The following is an 11,778-nucleotide window of genomic DNA, read 5'->3' as shown; positions in this document are numbered from 1 at the left end:
TAAAAAAAAAAAACTTGGAAGGGCTTTCCAGCACTTGGCTTTGTTGGGCTGGAAGATTCTTGGTGGTGTAGTGACCCATAGATGTGGATTCAACTGGGACAGAAGGAAATGGAGCTGCTTTCCCTCACTCTCAGAGATGGCTTCACTTCTTGTTACTTCTGTTTCCCAATAAGAAGGGGGTGATTCTCCCCAGCTTTTATAAAGAAAGCCTTTCTCGTTCACCCTTCTGAACGTCGGTGGATGAGAGCTACTGCAGGAGTTTGCAGGCATTACCACTGCTGCTGAGAAAAGGAGGAGCCGGTGCACAAATCTGACAGGGGTTCTTGTAGCAAGGTCTGGCAGCTTTGGATTATTTTTTTTTGTTAACACGAGTGATTACAGAACCTGAATTACCCCTCACTCCCTCTTGAAGTTGGAAAGAGGATTAGAAGGGCAGATGGTACAAAGTACCTGAGGCCCGACAGTGAAACCGGCTGCTTTGGCTGAAATTAGCAACTCTAGCTGCTGTGTGCTGCCTGGGTTTGCTCGCACCTTGGCTTGCCAAGAGAAGGCTCGGGGCACCTCGCGATGACTCTTTCTGCTGGCCAAGGCTCCCACCGTGCTCCAAGGACATTTCCAGGCAACATCCTTAGGGTGTTGCAGGGAAGCAGCTGCTCTCCCCTCTCCTGCAGCCAGCTGATGGAGTTCCTGTAAGTTTATTGTAAGAGGGGAAAGTACCAGGAACTTCCACACTATCAAAATCTCGTGCTGAAGGCAGCAGGGAAGCTGGGTGGTGAGACCTGAAGAAAGCAGTATGGAGCCGCTCGGCATGGAGAGGGCTCTGCTCCCTGGGAAGGGACTGGGGCACATCCAACCACCCAGCCAGGAACATCACGGTGTTCCCATAGCATCCAGCTGCATCTCTGGTGTTTTGTAGCCAGCTCAGAGAACCGAGTCTGTGGGAAGTTCTACCTCCAAATCTGGGATAAATGAGCCATCCTTCACTGGAAGGTAACCACTGCAAGAGTGAGCCCTAGTGCTTAATTAGAGAATTACAGTGGCATCACACCCACAATTTAAGGATCCTGGGGGATATGTGGGACCCAGTCCCCAAAGGAATAGATAGGTGTTTGAATAGGAGTTGGTTGTTTGGGAACTGGACAGGTGTTTAAACAGAAGTTGGTTGTTTGGGAATTAGACAAGGATGTTGGAAGTCCTTTCCTGCTGTCAAGTCAATAGTCCTGTTTGCATTTTGCTGATAACTCTTTGCTCTCCCACATGAAAGTCAGGTCATTCTGGAAATTCTCATTTCCTCTGTTGTTGAAGAAAATGTCCTGAATGTGTCTGGAACAGAGATTGCCCAGAATCCAGGGGCTGTTGTCCCACCCCATACTGTGATTTTGTCTTCCCCTGACTGCATTCGCCTCTCTTGCTTCTTTACTTCCATGGCAACTCTCCCGATCTCGGGCTTTTCCCAGGAAGAAGTCACTGAGGGTGATGTTGTCATGGAGGTAAAGTTGGCTGTACGTGCCCTCTCACTTGACTCTGATGTATGAGCTTTACAGCTTCCCATTCCCAGTCTAACGGATCAACTGTCACAATGCGTTCCCAAGATCTAAACAAAAGGATGGAGGGAGGCTTTGGGGGGATGGCAGGGAGGAGTGCTGGAATTGCACAAAGAGGGTGGGACTGTGGGAAAACATCAGTGTTAATATTTATGCAAAAAACTGCAGTAGCCTTGCAGGGCTGTGGATGCCAAGAGAGCTGGCCATAAATCACACCCTGACGCCCTGCAGCTCCTCAGCAGCTGAAATGTGCTTTTAACCCTGAACTGGCAATTCCCATCTTTGGAGCATCTGTGGTAGAGCAAGAAGCTCATCTGGATAGTCCTGCAGCCACATGAAGAGGAGCAATGCGTCTTGTGGTGTACAGGGCATCCTCGTTCCTACCAGTCCCTCTGTGGGAAAGGCTGTGCTGATCCCGGCTCCACCATCCCAGCGGGAGGTCTGGACATGGGGTAGCATCCAGTGAGTTATAGGAAAATGTGTTTGGGCTAAGTGTGTGTATGAGAGATAAACTGCAGCCAGGTGAAGCCTTGCTCTGATCTCCTCCATCAGTAGAAGTGCTGCTCCACACCTCTGCCCGCTTAATTGCTGGTTTTGCTTGTAGTCAGGTATGTTAATTGTCCCTCTCTTGATTTGTCTTTGCAGTTCTTCACTTGCCTGGTGATCCTGTTCGCCTGTGAAGTTGCGGCTGGAATTTGGGGATTTGTCAACAAAGACCAAGTAAGATGACTCCCAAACCTGCACTTGTGGGACTGAGAGGCTGGGGTAGAACCACAGCAGATCCCGGCATGAGGTGTTTTGCTTGTGAGCTGCTCCCAGACTGAGTCGTGGGGGCTTGGATTAGTGGTGTGATCCGGGCAGGTCACCTAACTCCTTTTGGCCAGGCTGATGAACTATAAATGTGAGCACTTAATGGTAACAGCTGCCCCATACGGTATATAGTGCAAGATCTGGAATAAAAATAGCTCTGTCTCACTTGGGTGTCCTCTTGCTGCCACAGTCAGTCACTGTGTGACCTCATTCATAGATGAAGTCGTGAAGGGAAGCCATCTGCACATCCTAGGTGCCAAAGAGCAAACCCAGCCACGCAGCCCTGAGGGGAGGGAATACCGTACGGGGAGAGCCTGCGTTGACGGGATTGCTTAATGCTTCCTGCTCTTTGCCAGTATCATATAACTCACTTCGGGCTGTTCGTCTGCCAGGACTGACCCTGCTGCTGATCAATATGCTGTGCACGCAAGGGGTAGAAGCCATCTCTCTGTCCCAGGCACCATGCTGGGGACTGCTCAGTTGAGGTCCTATAGCTGGAGGGGGATAGATAAAGGGTAGGACTGAAAATTGCAGCTTTTCACCTTCCCTTTCTTGCTCACCTTCCCTTCGTTATGGTCACACGTGCTCGCACGCACGCAAAGTTTGGTGTCAAAGAGCAAAACTGTCACTGCATGGGAACCACAGCCATGGCACAGCAAGCAGAGGGCTGAGTGTCCATCACTCCACCATTGAGTGTTTGGAGGAGAGAAGGGGACCGCTTGTGCTCAAAGCCAAGGTTAGACTCTCTGGCAGTGTAGGACATGTGTTTACTAAGAGGTGTAAGCCAGCTGCGTAAGTAGGTGGTGGCCTGCTCAGCTTTCACATGCATGTAGGCCACAGATGACCAGCTCGGCCGTGAATGGGAACACCCTTGTAGTCATTCATTGGAGAGAGCATGACTTCATCGGAACAAACTCTTCCGTGGCTAAACATATTATTATGCAGGCAGGGTGCTGTTTCCTAGCAACTTCGGTGAGCTAATTAACCTTTGTGGAGGAGCTGTGCCTCTTGCAGATGTTAGTTTGTGAATCCTGAAGAGTGCAAGATGTGCGACTGAACTGACACCAAAAGAAGTGAAGCCTGAGTAAGGAGAGAAGGCTGTTGCTCTCCATGCTCTTGGCCATTAGAGCATAAAGCATAAAGTTAAGGATTTGCTAATACAAGAGCGATGACCTTAGCCACTTAAAATTAATTTTGCAGTTTAAAATGAACGGTGGCAGCCTGTTGGCCTCAGTTGCTCTTGCAGACTTAGTGATGAATGGGCTGTTTGGAAATCCCCACCCCCAAGGCAGGCAGCTTGCTTCTCCTTGCCTCTGTGGGGGGCATCTCAGGGGTGATGCAGGCTGGGAGGAGAGCGCTGAATGATCCCAGCCACGGAGAGCCACTCATGGTGGGGACACCATTCCACCTGGGTTTGCAGCCCCTTGGGGGGACAGTCATCTCCTATGAAGCAGGCACAGGATGCTGTTGCACGTAGCTGGAGGCAGTCTCTCCCTCAGCCTGCCTTCTTGGAGATGCTTTAGATATAGGATGGCAAGAGGTCGGATTTTTATTTTTTTTTTTTTCTGCATACCAGAATCAAACGGTTTGATCAGAGAACATCACCCTCCATAGCACACTTGTTTTTTAAACAGCGACAGAGAGACGCTGGGATAATTGATTGAGATCAGGCTCCTTTTTGCTGTAGTTTCTTGTGTGCTAATCCAGCCTGCACAGCCAAGAGCAGGCAGTCTAGAAAGTGTCTTCCCTTTCATACTTGCTCGTATTTTTTTTCTTTTCCTTTTCTTGTGTGTCCTCCTTTCATTTGTCTCTCCCAAATTATTGAGGAGAAGCCACAAGGCCAGTTTCCCTGAAAATGAGGGTTTTTTTGCATTGTGGAGCAGACTCCCCATTGGTGGCTGCAGTTTACCAGTCCAGATAGCAGGGCTAGAGTACGGGTGAGACTTCTCATATAACCATTTACAGGACTGGGGTGCCTAGCTCCAGGGAGAGACCCTGCCAGAGTCTGACATCCATCTAAAGGCACCAAAGCTTCCTGACCCAAAAGAGCCCCCTCACTAGGCTTTAGTGTGTAATCTTTCCCAAATTCCTGCTCCCCCACCCCAAGCCCAACAGTAAGCCGCAGTGCGCGTACCTGCAGATGGCCCTGCTTGTGCATCCCACCTTCTCCTGACTTGCCCAGCATGTCCCACCTCTGCAGCCTTGGTGGGAAACATGTTGCCTGCTTGCTTTGTCTCCATGGGTCAGGTGGTTCAGGACAAGCCATATCTGCATTCCTGAGCCCAAGAGCCAAATCCACACAGGCTGAAGGCTACCTCAGAACTTGGGGTTCACCTTCTGGGGCTTGGGTGTCGGCCTGCTAGAGAGAGCTAGTAGAGCACTTAGATAGCATTGGCTGGAACCTGCTTGCTGGTAGATGAGGTTCTTAGTATTTGCTACTCTTGACACACTATGGCTGGAGGGTCTTGAGCCCTATGAAATGCAAACCTTTTTTCATGCACCTGTGCAAATAAACAGGCTCCAAATCTATTTAAAAACTGCTCACCTACCTGTGAGTGCAGTTAGAGGGAACCTGTCCCCTTCAGGCACGTCTGCTTGGTGGGCTTCCTTCTCCTCTAGCTGAAAGGGAGTTTTTCCCCTCTTTCCTAGATAGCCAAAGATGTGAAGCAGTTCTATGATCAAGCGTTTCAACAAGCGCTCATGGCGGAGTCAGAGACGAACAACGGGAGAGCTGTAGTGAAGACCTTCCATGAAACGGTAAGATGTTCCTGGTCTTGCTGCACGCTCTGCTTAGGCTACGTGCAGTTGGCCAAAACAACCCCTTGGCGGGTAGGATCCTGCGTGCTGTGAGTTGCACCCAACTTCTACCTGTGGTTTGTGAGTGGGTAAGTGGGGAGGAACGACTGTCACTGCGCAGACTGATCTCCCCACCGAGGCAGAGGCAGGACGTTGAACTACAAGTCCTCTGGCAGGGAATGAAGGCAACGCTGGGTTTTTTGATGCTTAGGAGCGAGCTGGATCAAATGTGTTCTCAGTACTGGGATTTTGCTGCCTGCTTGCCAAGCTGTATGTAGAAATCTCCTTTACATAGGAGCTTCTTGCAGCCAAAGGAAATGAGAATGCGGGTCAGGAAAATGAATGGAAAAAGTAGGCTGTAAAGCAGATAATGCTACATTCAGATCTTAGGCTGTCAAGTTTGATGTTCTTATATGTCACAGAGTTGCACCCTCTTCAATATTTTATCCTTTGCACTGTGCTGGGAAGTCCTGCCCCAGCTCTAATTAAGTTGCTTTTCATTTAACTCAGCACTCCTGATTAAGTAAAACTCAATGGAAGGAAAATGTTGCTCTGAGGAACTAATCCTAGTACTTCCTCTGCTCAGCAGGAAAAAAAATCTCTAGAGTGAGTTGGGTTCAGTCCCCTTCAGGATACCAATGCCAGACCTGCCTGGGATTATTGTAGGAAGCAGCTGCATTGTGTGGAAAGAAAAAAATCTAATTTGGAGAGTTATTTCCCCTCCCTTGTTTCCCCCTCCAAGATGCCTCCTCGATCTCGGGTTGTTTCAAGGGTGTTTAATGGTGGGGAGAGCATTGCACGTGTTTGCTGTCTGCTGACACTGGGTTTTTGTTGTGTTGTTGGATTTTTTTTTTTTCCCCTCTTTCCATGTAGCTGGACTGCTGTGGTCCCGATAATGCAATAGCAGCTGTCACTCCTCTGTGGAGAGAGGACCTCTGCCCGAAGAAGGACTCCTTGCTGAAAACTGTTTTCGAGGTAGGCATGTCTGCTTTCTGCTCTGCATAGCTCTCACGGGGAAACGCGGGGCTTCCAGGGTAATTTGGGGATTTATTTGGAATTAGATAAGATAGAGATTTCATTTATTTGGGGTGGTACTGAGGGGTACTAGAGGTTCTATCAGTGTTTCCTTCTCTGTCCCTGCTTAAGGGGCTGGCAGGCATGGAGGGGCGAAGGCTGGTGTGAAGTTCTACAAGCAGGCCCCAGGAACATGAGTGCAACGGGGGAAGCAGAGCTGCCTTTCTGGGTGTCGGGGGGGGGCAAGGGGATAGCAGGCTCTCTGACCAGCATGCTTCTCTGCTTCAGGCCTCCAGCTGCCACAAAAAAATTGATGAGCTGTTCTCCGGAAAGCTGTACCTGATCGGTATCGCTGCCATCGTGGTCGCTGTGATCATGGTAAGTGTGACTGCAAGGTGCCCTGCTGTTGTGGGAAGGGGAGAAGTCACCTCAGGGTGCCCTGGTTCTGTTCCACCTGGGATGGATCTGTCCCTTTCCTCCGGATGCCCTTGTGGCTTATGTGGTGAGACCGTGGGCTTCACTGTTCCCCAGGGGGTCAGGAAGTTAGGGCAGTGCCTGGCAAGCGCGGTAGAGCAGGGGCACCTACAGCCCCATCCAGAAGGGCAGAGCACAGTCGAGCCTCCTCACTGCCTCCAAAAACGCTTGTTTCTCAGGCCACTGTGTTTTGTTTTGTCAATGGGATCTGCAGTGGGAAGGGATTAACTTGCTTTGCCATGGTGTGTCTGCTTCCCGGTGAGCAGAGGGTGTAATGCCAGAGGGATCTCAAAGTGTTTGCTGCGTAGCTGGCAGCCACAGGGCTTTCGATGGATCATCACTGCTGCCAGCAAGAGAGGGGAGAATATAATTTTATCTGAAATCGGCCACATTTGAATGAAAATAGCAGCAAAACCACAGCATCTCTGCCCTTATCTCAGATGCGAGAGTGTTTATGTGGGGTGGAGGACCTCAGGACGGGATGGGCTCCCACATCATACTGGTCAGTGCCTCACTGGTGCCGCTGTGTCTCCCAACAGATCTTCGAAATGATCCTGAGCATGGTGCTGTGCTGTGGCATAAGGAACAGCTCCGTCTACTGAGCCGTGAGAGCTGGGGAGGGGAAGGGGGGAGCAGGGCAGACGGCGCTAGAGTGCCCCAAGTGCCACCAAGTGACCAGGAGACATTTCAACAAAAGACAAAGAAAACTATGTATATAAATACTTCCAATATTACCATACAGTACTTATCATTTTTATTTTGAAGTACTTTTTTTTTTTTAATAAATAAAACTTTCCCGTTATCCTTGTGGCTGAGTTAGTTACACATCAGTTTTGTGTGATGGGGAAAGCTGCTGTAGCAGGAAATCGAGTCCTTCCTCCCCCTTCCCCACCCCCCGTAACTCAGAAATAACATTGGTGGAAGATGTACAGAGGAGAAGGCTGCAGCCTTTTAGCAGAAAACTTTGCCTTGGTTTTTACTCTCTTTTTTGAACACCAACCTTTTTTATATACGTATTTGGATGCTGAAGCAGGATTTAGCATTTTTGTTCATTTGTACTCATCTTTTCCTACCATAACCCCGACTCCCTGGCTTTTCCAAGCTGTCTGTAGGGAAGCCTGGCAGACTGCCTGAAGCCTGGGGAAGAGGAAACAACCCCCATTGCCTGGGCGCGATGTGTCCTTGGGGCAACGCCAGCACGTTGTTCCTCTCTGACCTGTTTGCATCGATAGGTCAATCCTCAGTAGGAGTCACGCTTAGACTTATTTTACACTCTGAAGAGTGGAGATGTTTTTGGCTTTTTGTTTTTGAGGGGTTTTTTTCTTGGGGCTGTAACTATAAATTGGCTTGTTTCCCTCGATTGGTTACGTTAAGGGCGTGAATTTTAGTTCCAGTTTTTCAAGTGTAACAACCTGAAAATTAAGTCACTTTTTAAACCTCCTTCAGTGTTTCTTTATAGACATGTTTTTGGGAGAGTCTAGTTCTGTGCTAAGTTTCCACTGTTAAGCTAATGCTTGCATACAAATGATGTTGGAAAAAAGAATAAAACTTAAAAAAAAAAAAAGAGTTCTTAACCATAGAAATCCTGCATTTATGTATTGCAGGATGATGCTTGGGGGTTCCCAGCCATATGCATACATGCTTAAAATTTCATTGTTGCATCACTCTCTTGTTCAATGAAATTTTCCTTACTTTTAGCATATTGTCATGCACTGTAACACTGCTGGGAAATTTTCATAACCTGATTTTGAAAAAAAAAAGTTTATTTTTAAGACCTTCCATTTCCAGTTACATCAACGGCAGGAGATCAGCTTATTAAAGCAAAGGAATTCAGGTTTTTAGATCACACCAGTTGAAACACTTTCTTGTGACCTGGTAAGCTTTGATTCCTAATTTGATGTGTGGCTTCTGTTGTGTGCCACTGTGTTACTATGTAGATAGAGGGGGAGAGTGACCCAGGAGCTATGTAATAAAATCAGAGTGTCTCTAAAAAGATGATCTATATGTATAGTTCTATAGATATATATTTTTAAGCAAAGCCTTTTCCTTAGCCGTATGGGCACTTGAGCTGGAAATGATAGTCTCTCAGCTCTTTGCCACCTGGAAGCAGGTAAGGGGAGGAGTTGAAACTAGCGATCACCTTCCCCACTTCAGGAATGTTTCTGTTTCTTAAAGTATTACACTCCCCGTTCATTGCAACAAAGAGCTTCAGATCGGATAGAGAGGGAGACCTGTGATCATTTTAAAATAGTACCTTGTCCACTGCGTGTGGCTGCCATGGCCTTTGCCACCACGGGATAGGAAATTCCTGCACTGGGGCAAACTGATCCATTTGGAGGCTTTTCCCCCTTTCCACTCCCCCCCTTTCCTCTTCCTGCCTTCTAGTATATAGGGCCTTTAAAAAGTATATACATAAATATATATATATATATCAAGTTGTGCTGGGTAAGAGGAGGAAGTGCTTCAACAGAACTTCGTAGTGAGGGTTGGACAAGAAAAGATTCAGCCTTAGAAATAGCCTTAAAGCAACACTGCCCTGAATGTCCACGTTGTGCACATGGAGAACGAGAGGAGGTTTTGCAGTGGGTAACCCCTTCCCCTGCTCCCAGCGTAGCTCCTTCAGGTCATCTACTCTGTTATGTGGCTTTATGTATATGCATCAACCAAGCATGTGTGTTTACATATATGTGCATCGGGATTGTTAGCATACAGAATGGATGTGTAACTTGCCGCCTTTTTTGTTGACTGTTGATAAATGTGTATAAATATGCCATTAAGCATTTCAGTTCTGTTTTCTTTCCTTATACCGTATTTTTGATATTGTTCAGTATTCAGTTGATGCTGTGTATGTCGCTGGAGCTCTGTTTGAAGACAGGCTGGGTGTCGATGCAGGTCAGGTGTGTCCTTGGGCATTGTATCTTTAGGGGTCTGGGTTGTCCCAGGCAGGAACAATTGGGAGAAAGTGGTATATGGAGAGGGAGTCTGAGCTGTGGGAGGAAGAAGGGCAGGACATCTGTGCAGACCGTGTCCTGCATGGGCTGCCGTTTGCTCTCTGGCTCATTTCAGAGGTGGCTTGTCACCGTGGGGAGCTCCGAAGGCAGCTTTCTGAGCTGCCACCCACCCCTGCAGCTGCTGCAGGAAAGGTGCTGCAGGAGGGGAAGGGCCATCAGCTGGGAAGGTCATGGAAGGGGGCAGAAGGGGTTCTGCAGTGAGAAGTTAATGCATTTTTTAGAGTTACCAGCTGAGGGTCCCCGTGTTGTCATCAGGAGGGGTCAGTCCTGGGAGAAGAGAGGAGCTGTCACTCTTAAGAATGATGAAATAGCTAAGAAACCCTCACAGAAAAAACTACCCACTTGGGTCTTGTCTAGTCTGGCCTCCTGTGAAAGAGGAGTTTAACCTGAGTTAAAACAAACTGGAGAGGGAGCTGTGAAGGGCAGAGGGGACTCGCCCTGCTGTAGGCACTTAGGATCCAAAAGCAACAGGGCTCTTCTACCAGGTGCTCAGTTGAGGTGAAGGGGAAGAAAACCCATTAGGTAGGACCCCTGCCCTGCCTCAGACCCTCTCCTGCATACCTGCACACTTGTGTGTGCAACATGGGGCCCCATCTTGCTCCCCTCCACACCCCCAAAAACCAAACCAAGGATGAAGTATCCTCCTGGAGCAACTGACAGCTGAGAAAACAGTTATCAGCTGGGGCAGGGAGGAGGAGGGAGGCTGGTGAGGATGAGGAGAGTCAACTGTCCAGGTCTAAGTTCAAAGACCACATGGAAAGGTCAAACAGAGCCCCTGACAGCTTAACTGAATGCTTGGGATTTTTTTCATACTGTGGAGCATGCCACAAAGCAGTGTGTTTAACTTCTTTCTGCCTTTTTTTTTTTTTTAAAAAGAAATGAAACAAAAATCAATTTAATAAACATTTCTCATAGTGTGCATAGTGTGATGAACTGCTGCAGTTTTACAACCAGTTAACCTTAACACCAGGATGCTTTGTGAACCAGGCTTCAACAGCATGGGTTTTTCCAGCCCCCGGGAGGGGGGCCTGCGGGCAGGCTGGGGACGCATCCAGAATGGTGCTGAGGGAAGGCAAGGGGGCTGCTTGCCGGCAGCAACGGTGGCTGCAATTGTGTCCCCCCTCAAGGGAAGGGCGGGCACGGCTGTGGGGGAGCCAATGTGAATTGCAAAATAGGGAGATTTTCCCTGTGCTGAAATTCAGGGGGCTGGGGTGGCAGTACCATGCACGCTCGAGGGGCTTCTCCTAAATCAGGCCGAAAATGGCCTGAAATGCCCTCTGCTGCCATCTGGCCTGGGGCTGGTCTGATTTTTGCAGCTGGTCTGGTGATGCCACTGCTGTTTCCATCACCTACCCCCTCCGCACCATCAGGGGAGAGTGAGGGGGGAGGCCAAGTGCTGTGATCCCATGGCTGCCTGCCTTTCTCTGCCCTCCCTCGGCCTCCTTGCTGGTTTTGAAGCAGGGGGGTCCTGTGGTGGCTGCCAGCCGTTGCCCGTGCCGACACGGAGAGGGAGGGAATGCTGGGCGAGGGAGGGAATGCTGGGCGAGGGAGAGCCATGTTCAGCTCCTGCAAAGGCCAGCCCTGCTCCCGGCGGCTGTGCCCGTGCTACAAGATCATGCCCATCTGTTGTTCTTTCACTTGTTTACCTGAATGTTAATGGAGTCGGACATAATGACTTCTGGAAAGAATAAAAAAAAAAGTTATATTTAAAAACAATAAAGAAAAGAAAGCAAACCTCCTTGTTAGTGGATTTTTAATGATGTGTTGTCAGATCTCGTTTCTTTCCATCACGTACAGATTTCTGCCATGTCTTCCAAGGGAACAGGGTTGTCTTGTTCTTGTGTTCAAGCAAAATTCAGGCTGCAGGGAATGCAGTCCTTAGCTGACCCTCTAGGTGGTTTCCCATGAACGCGATGCTCTTTGTTTCATGCCTTAAAACATTTGGATTGTGGTGCTGTGTTGTTGCTCCAGATGGGGATAAAATTATTCCTGCCTCTCTGGAGCTAGGATTAAGCTGATGTGAGTCACCGTCAGACTCAGGCTGGTGTTCCAGAGGGGGAGAAACGATAGTGGAAACAAACTGGCAAAGCACGGGGAGTGTTTGGCATCCAGAGCGTGTGCCTTGGGAC

The 11,778-nt window shown here is 48.8% G+C and overlaps 1 protein-coding gene across 1 annotated transcript in view; it reads left to right on the top strand.

Moving 5' to 3' along the window:
- CD81 (CD81 molecule) overlaps positions 1–11,383 on the top strand; it is a 30,212-nt gene extending 18,829 nt beyond the window's left edge. Inside the window, exons 4-8 of the mRNA XM_014959932.1 lie at positions 2,190–2,264; positions 5,004–5,111; positions 6,024–6,125; positions 6,453–6,542; positions 7,178–11,383. Of these exons, the coding sequence (XP_014815418.1) occupies positions 2,190–2,264; positions 5,004–5,111; positions 6,024–6,125; positions 6,453–6,542; positions 7,178–7,240 (438 nt within the window). The 3' untranslated portion in view covers positions 7,241–11,383. The remainder of the gene's footprint in view (positions 1–2,189; positions 2,265–5,003; positions 5,112–6,023; positions 6,126–6,452; positions 6,543–7,177) is intronic.
- Positions 11,384–11,778: the final 395 nt, after the last annotated feature.

Source organism: Calidris pugnax, unplaced genomic scaffold (genome assembly GCF_001431845.1).
Source record: "Calidris pugnax isolate Ruff unplaced genomic scaffold, ASM143184v1 scaffold435, whole genome shotgun sequence".
NCBI lineage: Eukaryota > Metazoa > Chordata > Aves > Charadriiformes > Scolopacidae > Calidris > Calidris pugnax.
The sequence above is the reverse complement of the archived record's forward strand: the minus strand, read 5'-3'. Positions and strand labels throughout refer to the sequence as shown.